The sequence below is a fragment of the Jaculus jaculus genome, chromosome 8 (genome assembly GCF_020740685.1).
Source record: "Jaculus jaculus isolate mJacJac1 chromosome 8, mJacJac1.mat.Y.cur, whole genome shotgun sequence".
NCBI classification, from domain to species: Eukaryota; Metazoa; Chordata; class Mammalia; order Rodentia; family Dipodidae; genus Jaculus; species Jaculus jaculus.
In genome coordinates, this window is record NC_059109.1 from 106,024,500 (window position 1) to 106,041,379 (window position 16,880).

At 45.1% G+C, this 16,880-nt stretch overlaps 1 protein-coding gene across 1 annotated transcript; it reads right to left on the reverse strand.

Moving 5' to 3' along the window:
• Nucleotides 1–513: 513 nt before the first annotated feature.
• Nucleotides 514–15,553, reverse strand: LOC123462882 (cystatin 10-like). Its single transcript, XM_045157046.1, has 5 exons — nucleotides 15,457–15,553; nucleotides 15,303–15,367; nucleotides 2,863–3,111; nucleotides 1,506–1,625; nucleotides 514–607 (listed from the first exon to the last, which is right to left on the reverse strand). Exons 1-5 carry the CDS (start codon nucleotides 15,551–15,553, stop codon nucleotides 524–526), a joined length of 615 nt encoding a protein of 204 aa, XP_045012981.1. The 3' UTR covers nucleotides 514–523.
• Nucleotides 15,554–16,880: the final 1,327 nt, after the last annotated feature.

Here is a 16,880-nt window from a genome sequence, read left to right on the forward strand (position 1 = left end):
TTCCTTTCAAGGTTGCATCTGAAGCTCCAGGGTGGCAGCTCAGCTCCCTCCTCAACCTTGTCCATATGCCAGGATCTTCAGCAGGTGTACACTGGGTTCCAAGCACCTCTCTGCTCTGTATCTGCTCTGAGACCTACGTATCCCAAAAGCCTATAGGGCTTTTCCAGACAGGCATGTGTGAGTGTGAGCCCTCATCTCCTATTCCCTCTATTCTTCCTCCTTTCACATCCGGACACAGCAGCAACTCAGAAGGATCAGGTGGAACGTTTGGATTGAGCAAGACATGATCACTCCTTATGGGCCTCACACTGGTACATTTGAAAAACAGGAATGAGACAGGAACAGCTGCTCAGGTGTGAGAACCTGCTTGTTGTAGCCTTCTTTATTGGGTTCCTAGTATTTGCATACTGAGCAAAGCCAATGTCCTCAGGACCACAGCAGCCTTCCATGGATTGGGGAACTACAGAGAAGGGGTCTGAGTAAGAGGCAGTGCTCACAGCACATGGTATCCTGGCATAGGCTCTCAGGCATTATGGCAGCTGAAATTTTCCATGGAAGTCTTGTTCAGCCAGGGCACAGTGTAGATCTGGAAATTGCAAACTACTTTCTGTAAAAAGGGAAGAAAGACAGTAACTTAGCCTGGTTAGAGCATATGTTATAGCTAAAAGGGCAAGTGCCCAACTTGAAATATCAGAATGGGAACTGGGAGGATGTAGGTGAGAAACTTCTGCCCCATCCCAGGACATTCAGACTGACTCCTCAGTGTCTGCCCATCACCCATCCCATTGCTGCATTCCACCAGATGGCATGTGCCCCCTCCTCCTCTTTCACGTCTTCCTGCCCCAGCACAGCCCTCCAAAGAGCAGCCCATGCAAGATGCTAGAGCCCCAAAGTTAAGTATATGGGAGAAGAAATGGTGTGCTCATCACTCCACTTCCAACTTGTGTGGAAGATTCAGAAGCATGAGACACACTCCTGAACATGACAGGGCATAGAGGGGTGACAAAGGGAGGGCACTTGTCCCCAGAGCCCAGCATCACCGGGGCCAGCACCATCCAGAGAGGGGCTGGGATATAGGAGGCAGAACTGGATGATTTCCTATCACTTTCAGGGCTACGAATCCCTCCAGTGCAATCGGGGCAAGGGTCCCAGGCTAAGATTATGGAAGCCTTCCCTCCAGGAACCTCTCATAAAGCATTCTCTGCCATTCTAGAAGGTGTAATGATGAAAAAGAGTTAGTACCCCAATTTCCAGGGTAAACCTACTGAGAAATAAAAATAACCACATGGATAATCATACCCAGTCCTGTATACCCAACATCAGCATAGGTCAGTATGGGCAGACACCCTCACTCACACTTTTTAACACAGGCACACACACATTCACCTCTTCAAACACCCATACATGTTCTCTCATGTACTCATACAGCTGCACACAAACCTTCACAGATGTGCACTCACACACAAGCAACGTGTTTGCACACCTCTCTGCCTACATGCACGTACCTTCTGCTGGCCTGGTTGTTCGTTGAGGGGACACTTGGCCAAGTCAGTCTGGGACTGGGACTTGGCACAGAGGGTTCGCGCCAGCACCACTTTGAAATAGAAGTTCTTCCCGCCCACAACCTATAGTGAGAAGAACAGGATTCATTTACCAAGCCTGGATCAGGTTTGAATGCATGCAGTCGCTTTACATGATTATAAGGTTAAAGCGTTAGTTTGGGGTTCCTGCCTGCCTTCACGACCTGCCACCAGTACCACCTTCAGAGCTCACAGCCATCTTTTCCAGCCTGTGGCCACAGGCCTTGCTTGTAATGTCGTCTTCTGAGCACCTCTCATTAGGTGTCTTGTGCTTCTGAGTAAGAGGAGAAATAGGACACAGAAAGCAGAAGCTGACAATTCCTTCAGTGGACTCAAGAAAGGAAGGCTCAAGTCTAGAAGCCAGTGAGGTTGGGAAGACAAACAGTTCCCTTTTCCAGAAGCCCCGGGCTGCTCTGAGAAGGAGCAATGACTGTGGGCTGCAGCAAAGGGCTAAGCCAATCCTGTTGGCTGCGGCTCCTCAGGTGGCCACAACACTAGTCCACTCTAGGAAGGCTCCAGGCTTAAGATTGGCTTTCAGCTGAATCTCAGTCACAGCATGAAACCCAGAGAGATCCCGTGCCTGCATTTACCCAGACTCCTTCCTTCACTGGGCAAGAGGACAGGGAATGCTTTTCACCCATGAGAATGTTGTCAGCCAAAGTGAAGATGGCCCTCAAACTCTTACCCTTTTAATGAGTCACTCATCAGCATGTCTTTTATTCATAATAAAAATAAAAGAATTTAGCCCTTTGAGGACACCGAAAAGATCTACCTGGTGAAGTACATTGAATATTGACAACTCAGACTGATCCCCAGTCTGCACAGTTAAGGATGGAGAGACACATGGTCATACGCCACAGCTTACTGAACCTACCAAAGTGTCAAGGTCGGAAAAGCGGAGCAGGGGTTGCTGCGGGGGAGGAGGGAGAGGACAGGAGGAGGACAGTAGCTCGTGCCAGGAGTGGTGCTGGTGCTGGGACACAGACCTGAGGGGCAGGTACCCACCGCCCACAGTGCCTGGATGGGTTCCAGGCTAAGTTAGAAGAGAAAGTTTTGAACACCATTACAAAGGGTTGTGGCACCAAAAGCAAGCAAAAAAAGAAAAAAAAAATGCCCAGGACATGGCTCGGGTGGCAAGCAGGCATGTATTCATTTCTTTGGTTCAATCTGTACTAAGTGCAGTGAAAGATCACTGCCCACCTGAGGGACAGCATGGAGGGGAGTGAGGGCAGGCTCTCTGTAGTACACACCCGTCCTGCTCTGCCTTGGGCACTGCACTCACCTGCTGGCTGGCACTCATCACATGTACTGGTCGGCTGAGGTACAGGTCGTTGTTGACATCGTTGTAAGCATTGACAGCAAAGTCCAGGGCTTGCTGAGTCTCCTTGCTTTTGAGGTCTGCAGGCTCTGGCATGCCGACTGCTGCATGCTTATCCTTAGACTTGCTGTTCGATGTGGAGCTTACAGCCAGAGCGAGGGCCAGGGCGGCCAGCAGGAGCAGGGAGGTGCACAGCAGCCTGGGCATGGTTGGCTAGAGCTGGGGCTACAGTGGAGCCGAGGGGACACAGTCCATGGCTTCTGTGGCCTGCCTCCTGGCTTTTTAAACTAAAAGGCCAGGCTGACCAGGCCCTCCTGACCCCACCTCACCTAACTCCGCCCATGGTTCCTCCTTTACCCAGCCAGCCCCAGTCCACTATGATCCTTTCCTCCTAACTTTGGCCTCTCATCTCCCCAATTTTGGCCCCTTCTCCTGTGTCTCCCCTTCCTTCCCAGTTGATGCCAGCTTCCTTCCCACAAGCCCTGCTTCTTCTTCCTGGAGCTCCCAAAGTCAGGTCACTCTGGTCTCCACAGTGTATCCTCACTCTCTAAGTCCTGAAAATCCTCTGAGGTTCACCTCTATTTCTCTAGTAAAGATGGACAAGAAAATTTGTCTTCCCAAGGTCTTTGGAGGTCAGGGGCATCCAGGATGGCAGATCGAGATGTGTCTACTTCAGGGATGTTATTTCAGAGGTTCCAGGAACAGCGAGTGCTGCCCTTTCCTGGGAAACCTTTTTGCCAAATCCACTGAATTAACCTTTATTTGGGAAAAGGGCAAGGGGTTCTCTTTACAACTCATTGGTACCGGTTATGAAATTCAGTAAATAAACTTAATGTGCCTTCTCCCTGGCCAAGACCCTCCAGGACTTTGATGCAAGTGACTGAACCCTTGACATGACATTACAGCAGTTTTCTCAAGAGAGTAGTGACATGAACCCATGTGAAATTTAATTTTTTCTAGTCGACACATTAAAAAGTTCAAAAAAGCAGGTAAAATATTTTCAGTATCTTGATGTTGGCTTAATATATCAAATTCTACTTCAACACACAGAAATAAGTCTTAATGAAATAGCTGATATTTCTTGGGTTGACTTTAAATTCTGCAGGTATCTGTAACATTTAAGGAAGATATTCATCCAAAATGGCCCCATTTCCAGCCCCCTATGGTTATTTGTTGCTGGAATCACAACCATTATTCAGGGTGTGTGATGAGATGGGTGGTCCATAATTTAGATCAAGAAATTGTAGGTTCTTTACTAGAAAGGATATAAGGAGGGAGGGGGGGAGATGTGCCATTGGACACTGGTCAGAAGGACTTTCAGGGTCCTGAAAAGACAAAAGATCCTACCCAGGCCAGAATCCAGCGTCCTAGGCAGAGGGAACAGTCGGGGCAAAGGCACCAGGTATAGTGTGGTTTCCTTGTTGGAGGAATAAAGGCACCCGAGGGTATTTGAGCAGAGAAAGGTTGTGGGGACTCCAGCACTGGGAGTTGTGTGAGCAGAACCCTGTGGGTAGGTCCAGGGGTTGGAGGATCAGGGATCTTCCTACCAGGCTAGTGGCAGAGGACAGGCAATGAAGGATGAATGTTAGAGGAGGTCATGATCTGCTCTCCTCAGGGAGCCCCATGGAGGCTGTGGTCCCCTCTTCCCTGCTTGAAACACTTCAACTCACCAGGAATGAAGCATTGTTTACATATGATAAGTGCTGTATTTCATGTGTATAAAAGCATTTTAGTGAGTGCACACATCAATGTTATCCGTAAAAAAATATCTAGATTAAGTTCCTGACCCCAGAAAGCTTCCAAATGACTCTCTGGTTTGTGCTCATGTCTACTGGGTCCTGGCGATTTCCATCTATGCTTGAAGTCTTGTTGTTTGATCTACTTGTGTAATTCCTATACATGGATCTGCAGTATACGCTGTGTTGTGTCTGGTCTTTTAGTTATTGGCCTTTTAGGTTCTCCCCAAGTGTTTTTTTCCCTTAACCAGACTGCTAGTTATCTTTGTAGTCCCAGACTAGATGACCTAGTCACTGGGACACTATATGGGCAGTTAAATGGCAGGATGGTGCATTCCTAGATTCACATTTAACCCTTCAAATTAAAGGTGGAGGGCTTTTCTACAAAAATTTGGTGGCCTATGGATGGTTGAAAAGCATCAAGGAAGTCAATCTTGAAAGTGGTGGGGCATTGATTAGATAGCACTGGCCAGCCCTGCTCTGGATCTGGATGTGGTGAGAACCAGAAGAAGAAATCCAGCAGCTCTGTGCCATAAAGGTGCAGGGGAAACAGCCAGTGCTGATTCAGAAGCTGTAACAAGAGATACAGAAGACCCAGCTAAGGTCACTGATGCTACTACAGTCAGCAGATTCTCCATGTAGATAGGACAAACCTCATACTAGAGAAGCCATCTGGGACTTTCCTAGCTGGAGACAAGCCCATGTCTGGCTCCCAATCTTCAGAAGATCTGGAGGTTCTCTTGTTATGGGATAATACAGCTGGTGACAAATTTTAAGTTGCAGGTAATAGTCCTCTACCTTTCTGATAATCTGGGGGTTCTTAAGAATTATACTAAAGCTACACTGTCTGTACTCTAACTAGAACAGGAAAGCCTAAATGACAGCTCACCTGTTTACAGTATGGGTCACTGAACATTTTAAACCCAGTGTTGAGACATTGAGATTGGAACAATTCCTTTCCAAACATTACTCCTAATTGCCAATGCCTCTGGTCATACCAGAGCTCTGCTGGGGATGAACTAGGGGATGAATGCTGTTTCCTTACTGTGAATACAATGTCCTTTCTGTACCCACACATCAAGGAGACTTTAGATTTCCTACTCATATTATTTAAGCAGTACATTGGTAAGGTTATAGCTGCTATACACAGTAATTCCTCCTACCCATGCTTATGCAAGCAACCCTAACTAAACTCAGTGGGTCACAAAAACAAAGATATGAAAGTAAGAAAGGGCTAGTTAGGAAGAAGGGGATAGGTTGGAGAAGGAAGGATAAGTAAAGGAAATTAGGTATCTATCTATCTATCTATATTCAAAAATGAGCTTATAAAAGGAAAAGTACTCTTACTGTAGAGCAATGTAAAGAAGAAAACAGGTCCCAGGTGAATATTTTTATAACATTTTATAAAGTTAAAATGATTTTGAAATCAATGTTATTTAAGCTGATAAATGTATGTAAGAATTGTCTTTAAGAACCACACAAAATTTAGACAGCTTCACGCTTCATGAAGGGAGGGCAAGGAGGAAAAAGGAAGCTGCATGTATGTAGAATGAAGGCTTGAAATTCTTCAGTTCTGAAGTGGTGGTCCTCAATCACCAAGCATATATTCCTTTGACCTCAGAGACCTGTCCATCTGAATATAGGCCCTTGATCCTCAGATATTGGTGGAAAGTAACATGCATCATTTTTCTGAATCCCTGAAGGAAAAAGAAAAGTAATAAAAATCAGAATATTAGTTTCTACTCATATGACAGTGCCCCCAAATGATTAATGTTAGGAGAGAAGCACTCATCCTTTGGACTTCTAAGAGGCTGTGTCTACTGCTGGGCTGATAGATTATTGTGCTTTGCCCTCTTGCACACCAATTCACCAACGCAGAATGGCATCTCTCCAGTATGTCCCATGGTATCTAACATTATGTGTGTCCACCACTAATGAATCCCAGAAGCCTCCCTAATATTGCTCTGGGCTTATGTTGGCTTCAAGCATCCTGGTCCAGAGTCAAACAGTTTCCAAGGAAGAGTAGCTGCACATGTGAGCTTTGTCAGATACTGAGAGAACATGCCAACATGACATGCTGAATAACAAAATTCATTCCAACTGCAAAAACAGATGCAGTCCAGGATGTGCTGGGAAACACAATTGTATCTTCCACATAAATTGAACAAAGTCCAGAATGGAGCTGAAGAATGGGAGGTTGTGAGTGTCCGGAGCACTGATTCAGGGACAGGAAGGAAGTCCTCTGCCTTCTGCAGCCGAAGAGGGCATCACTGAACCCCAGTGGAAGCCAGCTTGGAAATCACTAGGCACCTAAGGAACAAATAAGGCTATGTTACTAGTTTGATGCCCAATGAACAATAAGCCTGGATGGAAGTGGATCTGTCATGGGCACCATGAACAGAGAATACTCTTGCTCCTGTCTTCTCACTCTTCCCTTTCTTTGTCTGCCTTTCTTGGTTCCTTCATTACTGTGTCCTCTTTGATTGGGTTCTTCTAGAAGATCAAGCTTCCAGACCCATTTCCTCAAGGTCTATTTATTTCTCCAGGGGACTCAGTAATTGTGCTGGGCACCTGGGCCAGTGCAATTAAACTGCACCCAGACAGCTGGCCAAGAGGGCACTGAGGCCCTCACCTGGAAATGTTCATCACAGAGTTGACTCCTCTCTCTTAAGGGGTCCTTTGGAGAGTACTGTCTACATGGCAAGGATTTGCACATGCCCATAGCAGGCTTGCTGCTTTCTCAGCAATTCTGATGTTACTCACCACCTCCAGGGGAGTTGACAACTATCTCAGGACCATTCTCTTCTCCATCCACTCCATGTTGTTTCCTTTCCCTGCCCTGGGCACACAACTGTGAAGGAGAGGTCTGCTAGCATTCCTCCCTTTCAGGTCAGGTGAGTATCTTACTATTCGCAAAACTTGTTGGTGCTTCTTGCAGGCATCCTTTGCAAGTAGGTGACATACTGATGACGGGACTGGCAGCCGTTACAATGAGTTCTTGTTCCTTTTGATACCTAGGCCTGTCTGGGCTCTGTCTGTTCCATCTGTTTCTATCATGTGACCAATACATAGCCAGGAGAGTTCCCACCTGGGTGAAAATAACAATGGACACCCAAGGAGCCATACCTCTGTGGTAAGAAGCAGCTGAAACCCAGCTGTCCTGGACAGAGGCCCCAGACCATCACTCAGCAAGAGTAGACTAAACGAGCCTAGTTGATTCTGTGAGACACACGTCCTGTGAAGCTGTCATGCCAACGTGCTCAGGATTTAAGGACATGCACATGTCAGGCTGAAACATAAGAAACAACATGGATACTAACTCAGTACTCACATTAGCTTTAGACTCATCTCACAGGAGAGACCCTGGGCATGGGAACAGCTGGCAGGAAGCAGCTCAGGCAGCAGTTGGATGGTGCTGTGGCAGTGAGGGGAGTGTGCCACTAAGGTATTGCTGGGTGCTCCCATCAGGGAAGAACTCGCCTTTCTGCTGCAGAGAAGGCAAGTGCCCCGGCATCTAGTGGCCACAGTCAGGACTCACCAGTTCATTGAGTTCGGGTTCTTTCCTCCTAGCAGTGCCTACAGTGGTTGCACATAGCAGTACGGTGTGGCTGAGCCCTGCTCTGGAGGGTCATGCCCTGCCCCATCCCCCCAGATGCTCTTTCAAAGCTGGTGCTTGTGTCAGACCCCACGTTCATCTAATCTCATACTGCGGTTTCATCTAGGCTCACACCGAGCACTGATCTCCCCCCCAACCTAGTACAGGTTTTCAGCCCTGTTTGACAGAAGCCCTTCCCTGCCCCGGCTGTTGTCTTCTCCAGGTTTCTTTATAACCATGTTCCTAAGAGACTGCTTCACCATTAACTCCCTCCTACCATCCATTTCCTGAAGGTAGCCAGTGACCCGTAAGGAAGTGAGGTGGTCAGAGGAAGAACCGGGCTAGTGAGCAGATCACTGCTATGAGTAACTTGAATGCCACAGATACTTTGGGGGAACTCGGTGTGTAACTTGTTTCAGATGTACCCACAAGGCTGAGGAAAAGGTGTTTTATTTCTCACTCTGTATCTATCTTAGCTGAAGGCTTCCCGTGGGCCACCAGTGCAGTGCTGGTACTTGCCAATCGCCTCCAATAACAGACCTGTCTTGGGAAGAGTCTTAGTGCTACAGTAGAACCGCACTGGTAGGTTTGAGAGCGGTGGCTATCAGAAAACACAGTCAGGCTGTGAGAGCAGGCTGCTAAGTGGCTTTGTTCTTGGGTCACTCACTTCTGCACCACTGGAAAACAGAAGAACAGCAAGAGCTAAAGTACCTGGGCACCTGAGGAGCATCCTGAGGAGGGCACCCTGTTGTCTTACCAATCTGTGTCCACCTGGCCCCTGGTCCTTTAAGGTCAACCTCATCGCATACCACAGAATAGTTTTCTGAGCCCCTTGAACACAGTCAGTTTGTAAAGGTTTGATACGGGATGCCTCAACATTGTCCATTTCCTCTTTTGAAAAGCCATCTTCAACCTCTCATCTTGGAAAATATAGGCTTACTGAAAGAATTCATGATAAACACAAGTTCACATTGCCTATGTAAGTAAGAAACTGCTATGTTTTGAATGAACTCAGTATGAAGAAGCTAGAAATGTATTCTAATTAACTTATTAAGAAATGGAGCCTCTTGGAAGCAATTCAGGTTAGAATAAGTTATGTGTTTTGGAGCCCCATTCATGGCTTTTTAAGTACAGGAAAAATGACTCACATACGAATCCTTGCTGTTTTTCCATGTGGCTTTAGTGCTCAGCAGAGTCCATACCAGCAAGATGCCTCTCCTCAGATGCAGGCCCTGAACTTCAGCAGTGCACAAAAGAAAACACAAAAGATGTCTACAGCTATACTATCCTAAATGTGCCTGATCTCATCTGATCTCAGAAGCTAAGGAGGATCGAGCTTGGCTAGTATGTGGATGAGACAAATCACAAATGACTTATAAGTCAAAGTCAAGGGTGAATTGTGGAACTATGACAGAACTTTCTTCTTGAAGGAGGTTAGGTCCTGTGCCCATGGGTGATACAACCCATGAAAGTTAAGTATATCACATGTGGGTAGGGGACAGAGTTGTCTCTGCCACCTGTCCAAATGAACTTTAGCCACTACTGTCTAGATCAAGTCCTCAGACATCAGGAAGCCAATCAGAGGGACTGTATTATACATTCCTGTCAGACCCATTATTTGCTAGCCTGTCCCAGCTATTCAAATCCATGGAAACAATCACCTTAGCTGGGGTTATTGTTCACTGATAATCTAAATTGTTGTTTATTCTCTGAGGGCCAACACTGGAAATGAACCTTATCTTGGTCCCTCACAATGAGGAGTCAGCCAGGCAGGTTCCCTGAACCACTTGCCTTGCTCCCTATGGAATCACACTAGCTCCTGGGCATTCATCCTAGTCTGCACACCTTTGTAGTGAGCCTGCTCATCCAAGTGTTCCCTAAGTACCCCTGGCATCCACTTCAGATCCTCAGAAGAATATTTGTAGAATCTCCATGACTTTACATTATTTCTTTTGTATAACAAAGATTCTAAACATCTCAAGTAGGAAAATCCATCTAAATGTAGTGTGGTGGTTTGATTCAGGTGTCCACCATAAACTTAGGCGTTCTGAATGCTAAGGTCTCAGCTGATGGAAATTTGGGAATTAATGCCTCCTGGAGCCAGTATATTGTTGGAGGGGGGCTTAAGGGTTTTATAGCCAGCTTTCCCTTGCCATCCCTTTCAAACAAGATGCTCTTGGCCAGGTGATTTCTGCCAGCAATGTGAACTTGACTGCAACAGTAAAGTTGATACCAAAGAGTGGGGTCATCGCTGCTTGAAACATGACCATGTGGCTTTGGCCTTTTGGAACTGATTATCAGGAGGAATGTGGAAAGATTTGAAACCTTGCCCTAAGAGATGGCTTTCAGTGCTGTAAGTACAGCTTGATGGACTATTCTGGTCAGAGTTGAAAGACCCAAATGCAGTAAGAACTAAGGACTATGAAGTTTGGCTTATAAAGGTGAGAAAGAGCTTTGCTTGGAGTGGGTTAGAAATAGTTAGTGTGAGAGGCTTGCTGTTATGCCATGTCCTGAGAACTTGTGGTGGGTTGCATTGCATAGAAATGGACTGGTGTGAACAGAGGGATATGTCACAGAAAAAATGAAATCTTTGGGTCCAAACTGCTGCTTGTTCAGCTGCAATTGTATGAGAGATTATAAACGTGGAGACTGGGCCAGCTGACCTGCATTGGGACAACAACAACAACAAAATGTAGTTTATTGAAGGGGCCTGAATGCTCAAGGAGTGTATTATTCAAAGTCTGCTCCCCTCTCCCTTGATTAACAAATTGGCACCCCATCTCATATTACTGAATATATAAATTCAGGAAAGTGAGGGTCATTGAATTGGCAAAACTGTCTTGTGTTTGGGAAATGGCCATGGGCAGTGTGAAGCAGGTTTTCTTAATGTCTGCCTGGAGACCCAATGGAGTCATGAGGATGGACTGTTGGTTGCAGTGGAGACCCAGTGGACATCTAGGACAATGAGATGACTGATAAGGAGAGCTGCTGGCCCTGGATGAAGTTTCCCAGGACTATGAGTAGCCTAGTTGGAGGGGTGGAATCGGAGCTCCAGCAACTTGTCATTGATTAGAATTATTGGACTTGGAGACTTGTCACTCACTAGAGATGTTGGACTTGGAGCTACAGAGTTTGGTGTTTGCCCTGTTTAAATCTTGTATTGCTAGAGTATTTCTTTGGTATGCCAAACGCCATCTTTTGCACTGTGAATGTTTATTCTGTGCCATTATGGGTTTTTTGTATTATGGCTCAGTTAAAAGATCTTGGACTATTGTGATGTTTGAACATCATTGGAGTTGATTAAAAGCTATGGGGACTTTAAAGATGGACTGACTGCATTTTACATCATGGGTTGTTCTGTTTATGGGATCCAGGAGCATAATTTGGTGGTTTGATTCACGTGTCCCCCATAAACTTAGGTGTTCTGAATGCTAGTTTCCCAGATGATAGAGATTTGAGCATTAATGCCTCCTGTATGCAGTGTACTGTTGGGGGCAGATGTATGGGTATTATAGCCAGCTTCCCCTTGCCAGTATTTGGCACACTCTTTGTTGCTGTTTTCCACGTGATGTTGGCAAAGAGTTGATGTCCACCCTCTGCTCGTGCCATCACTTTCCCTGCCATCATGGAGCTTTCCCTCAAGTCTGTAAGCTAAAATAAACCTTTCTTTCCAGAAGCTGCTCTTGGTCAGGTGATTTCTTCCAGCAATGTGAACCTGTCTTCAACATGTAGTTTCTCTTTAAAGCAAACTTTTAGACATGGACTTGGTTATGGTGGCTTAGTGGCAAGGTGTCTTTAGGAAGCACAGGATAGGTGGGGAAATAAAAATATAAAATCCAAAATGTAAAATATCTCTATGTGGAGTACTAGCTATCATTTAAAAATGAAAGATCTATGTCATGCTACAACACAGGTAACCCTGAGGACATCATGCTAAGTGAAGAAAGATCACACCCAAAGGAATAAATACTGTGTGATTCTACTTGTATGTGATGTCTAAAGATTCATAGAGACAGCAAATAGAATGGTGGTTAAGTGAAGGAAATGAGGAGATAATATTTATTAGATAAAGACAGGCTTAGTTTGGGATGGTGACAATTTCTGGTTATGTTGAGTGGAGTTGGTTGCATGATGTGAGTGTACTTAGTACCATACAACTGCCCACTAAAATAGTAAGCAGATAATGCTATGTTAAGTGCATTTTACCACTATCACATGTGCACATGTGGGACCTGGGGAGACCGTCTAGAGTTTTCATGCATTTCCATGTAAATAAGCAAAATAGACAAATGCACATAAGGTGCCCTTTCATAATCTTCACATTATATTAGTGCCACAAGGGGGGAGGAGTGAGCTTCATTTTAGTGGCTATGTGAATTTCTGTAAAACAATTGGATTCCTAAATCAGCAGGCTTTCCAATTTTTTTACATAAGTTGAGAACATAAATGAAATCTATGTGTCATCTAGGATAATCCTGATTTAGAAAAAGCAACAACCTGCAGGGTGTATATGTGCCATTTCTAGAGATGACATTCTGAAATCCGAGACTAAAGTCATGAAGGCAGTAGATCTGTACTGTTAGCATCATCCTGAGTGAGCCCCACGCCTTACCCACTTCATGGCTGACTATGTCTCTGTAGGAGAAGCAATGAAATGTGTAGCATCATCAGGAGATGGGAGGGTCTTATGACAGAAAAAGGGTGAAAGTTCTTTTGGTACAAGAAGAATCCTAGTGGTCTTGCCCGTCTCACCAATTAACATCCTTGTCATTTGGAAGTGTTTATAAGAAACAGAAACATAAAAGGCACAAGAAGCTTCCCAAGCTTGGGCTATACCTGACCACTGGAGCTTACCATCCATGAACACAGAACAATTATGGGTAGTGTTTCTTTCCAAGCCTGCAGCATAAAATTACCAAGAAGGTTAGTACAACAGGAAGGACACAGGGTCAAGTACCACAGGCCTGGTCTTCAGTCCCTCACATGATGAGGGACTAAATTGCTTCTTACATGTTCACAGAAATATTGCTAACTAATGAGTAGTGACATGAATAGCCTCTGTTTAAGCTCTGTTGTTATGATTGTACTGAGAGACAGTGACATATGTGACATTCACTGATTTAATTATGGATTCTATCATAGATGGATTTTATGAACACCAAACTGTAGACTATTTTAGCTGGAAAGAAATTCACATTACCTATTCAAACTGATCACTATCTGAATCTATTCCTAAACTAAGGCAGTGCCAAAGAGCAATCCACAATGTCAGAAAAGAATGAAGCCCACATCTCAGAGCAGCCATGGTCTATTCTGAGAAGGTTGTAAGTGACTAAAGCCTTGTGATGTTGTCTTAGGATACAGATATTTAGCCGAAGAGTCTCAAGACATTGGTGAATCACCTCTTATAGGGCTTAATGCACTCTTCATGGAGAGGTAATGATACCCAAACAAGGGCAGGAGATGCAGTCTCATACTTGGGGCAGAAGTAAGCACACAACATCAATTTCTTTTCTTTTTTTTTTTTTTGAGGTTTATGTTTCATAAGAATAGTTAGGAATTGAGCTGGAGAGATGGTATAGCCATTAAGGAGCTTACCAGAAGGCACCCAGGTTCAATTCTCCAGTACGTATTTAAAGCTGGATACACAAAGTGGCACATGTGTCTGGAATTAATTTGCAGTGGCTAGAGGCACTTGCCTACCCATTCTCTCTCTATCTACTCCTAGAAATAAATAAGTAAATAAATAAATAAATATTTTAAAACAAACAATAAAGAACAATTAAGAAACATTTCATGTCCTTGCTTGCCATATTAATATTTTCTGATTCTGAAATGCAAATTATATGCACCCAGGAATAGGCAAAAGTAGATAGGAATTTGTGGAGTTTTTATTAGTTCAAGCTGCAAGTCAGTACATTTAAAGATAGAAATCAACCTAATTTATGTATTTCAAAAATACTTTTAAAACTAATATCCTAAATGAAAATCACAGAGATTATTTTGCATTTTTTTCTTCAAGGACTCTATAGTAATATGTAACCACAACAAAATATCATCTGAAAGTCAATTTTTATGCTTGTATGAAAGTCAGGGTCAAATTGACCTCAGAGACCACACCACTACCTGCAGCTGTTATTTAAGAGAAACTACATATGGACAGAAGTTAAAGAATGAAAGCAGCGTTGATTCAGGAAATATTTCAAGAGAGGAGAAGAAATCTCAGGATAGCACTGTGCTCCGTTCCACATATAACAAGAGCTATAGATTCATCCCAAGTTTTAAGGCAGAGGGAAAGGATGAGATATTGTCAAGAGGAAACATCAGAGGTAGGGTGAGGTATCTGATAATCAACTCAATAGAAATTTTGCTGAAGGTAGATCCCCTAAAGAGGGACTTGATTAGAAACCCAGGGTGAGCCAGGAGTGGTGGGGCATGTCTTTAATCCCAGCACTGGAAAGGGAGGGGTAGGAGTATCGCCATGAGTTTGGGCCATGCTGAGACTACATAGTGAATTCCAGGTCAACCTGGGCTAGAATGAAACCCAACATAAAAAACAAAAGCAAAAATTTGCAGAAGAGAGTATGGAAAGATTGTTAGATTGCACAGAGACATTGCCTCTTCCCCATAACTGATGGCTACCCCCAGAATGCATGACCCACAATCCCCAAAAAGAAGGATCCCTTCGGAGGAGGGAGGACAAAGAGGACACTAACAATGGTGCCAACATGGCTGTTTATACACTGACTATGTACACAACTAATTAACTAAAAAATAAAGATACCCAGGGTGACCATATACTTAGGGGTACACTTATCTAGAATAACCAGGGTGTGAGGAGCAGTAGGAGACTTGCTAAACTGACTTAGAGAATTCTTACTACAGCTGGACTGTTCAGAGGTGACCACCAAAGCCCAGATGTTGAGATCTACTTGGAGAAGGGGTCAGAGGTGCTCGGTAAAAGCTGGTCAAGGAAAGAGTATCTGTTCTGTTCTCTGCAACTGAGACTTACTCTGTGTCAACTCAGGGATACATGTACGCTGTAGTCCCTGGCCCAGGGCTATGGCACTGACCTGCTCAACGATAGTCACCAAGAAGCCACAGGAAGTGGAGCAGTACTGCTCTGCCATAGTCCTTTCTAGGGTGTCCCAAGATACAGGGCAGCAGCAGCACTCAGCCAGGTGGCATCTAGTGAGGTCGTAGCTGATGGACACTGCTGCCTCTCACCTGGAGCACCTGGAGGTGTGAGGAGCAGGGAGAGCGTCCCTTGCAAGGTAGAGCGCAGGAGCAGGGGACTGTTCAGATCCTGCCCATCGCCACTCATGTGAGGAGCTGGAGCTGGAGCTGGAGCTGCGGCAGAGCAGAGGGGACGAGATACACGGGCAGAGATCATCCTGCTGTCCTTTTTCTGCCTTCCTTCCCTCCACGCACTCCAGATCCTTCTGTCACCCAAGTGGCACCCCTCCTCTTCCCCTCCTTCCCACCGCCATCCCCTGTCTGCTCTTCTAGTTCACCCCTCCCCAGGCTCGGGGCCCTCCTTCTCAACTTGCCCAATCTCTAGTTACCCAGGTCTCCACAAAGGTGTCACCAAAAATGAAAACACCCAGTGACCTTTAGCTCTAGTTCCCCAGAAACGAAGAGAGGGGCAGGCCTGGGTTTCTGCTGTCCTTGCAGTTCAGGGGTGTCTTTCAGCTGGGGTCAAGGTCTGGAATGTCTTGTCTAGGGAGGCCATTTTAGGGGTTTGAGGAATACTCAGCCTGTTTCTTCCTGGGGAACTCCTTTCTAATGCCAACCTTGCTTAATGAACATTTACATTGGAAAAGCGCAAGGTGTTCTCCTTGTCATGACTCATTAGCCCGGGATTTCTATTCAGCAAACTTTAAAGAAATTCTCCCTTGGCCAGGCCCTGTAGGGCCTGGCAAAGCACAGGCATTTTATCCCTGGATGTGTGACACTTTAGCCGAGCTGTCCAGTTCAGATGTGACCTTAGCCCATGTGCAACTACAGATTTTCTAGTAAGCACATTAAAAAGTACATAAAAACAGGTGAAGAGGGCTGGAGAGATGGCTTAGTGGTTAAGCTCTTGCCTGTGAAGCCTAAGGACCCCGGTTTGAGGCTCGATTCCCCAGGACTCACATTAGCCAGATGCACAAGGGGTCACCCGTGTCTGGAGTTTGTTTGCATTGGTTGGAAGCCCTGGCATGCCCATTCTCTATCTGTCTCTATCTGCCTCTTTCTCTCTCTGTCACTTTTAAGTAAATAAATAAACAAAAAATTTTTAAAAAAACAGGTGAAGAAATGCTATGTTGTATCTATTAATATCAAATGATGTTTGATACATACAGTTTAGTAGTAATGCTTAGCACAAGTACCTGCTTCACACCTGGGTTGTTTGCAGGCACCACCTGGTCATGCTGATTCTTGGGACCCAGCCCTTGCCAGGCATTTAGCTGGAGGAGACTCATACTTGATGAACCATCACTCCAGAATCTGGAGCTCCCTTAATGCAAAGATAACAATGCTCAAATAGGGACAGGGGATCTGCTCACCTATTTAATGTAGAGATGAGGACACATGGCATATATTTTTGGGGTTCTTATTGCTGAGGTTAGTGTCACTTAAGCATCATTAAGGACTACTTTATGTACTTT

What these genes read in the sequence shown, in the direction of transcription:
- LOC123462882 (XM_045157046.1), bottom strand. Translation starts at nt 15,553, where the DNA reads ATGAGTGGCGATGGGCAGGATCTGAACAGTCCCCTGCTCCTGCGCTCT. An exon ending in TGGTGACTATCGTTGAGCAG is followed by an intron (nt 3,112 to 15,302) that starts GTCAGTGCCATA and finishes CCCCAGCTCTAG; the next exon opens with CCAACCATGCCCAGGCTGCT. An exon ending in AACAACCAGGCCAGCAGAAG is followed by an intron (nt 608 to 1,505) that starts GTACGTGCATGT and finishes CCCTTTTTACAG; the next exon opens with AAAGTAGTTTGCAATTTCCA.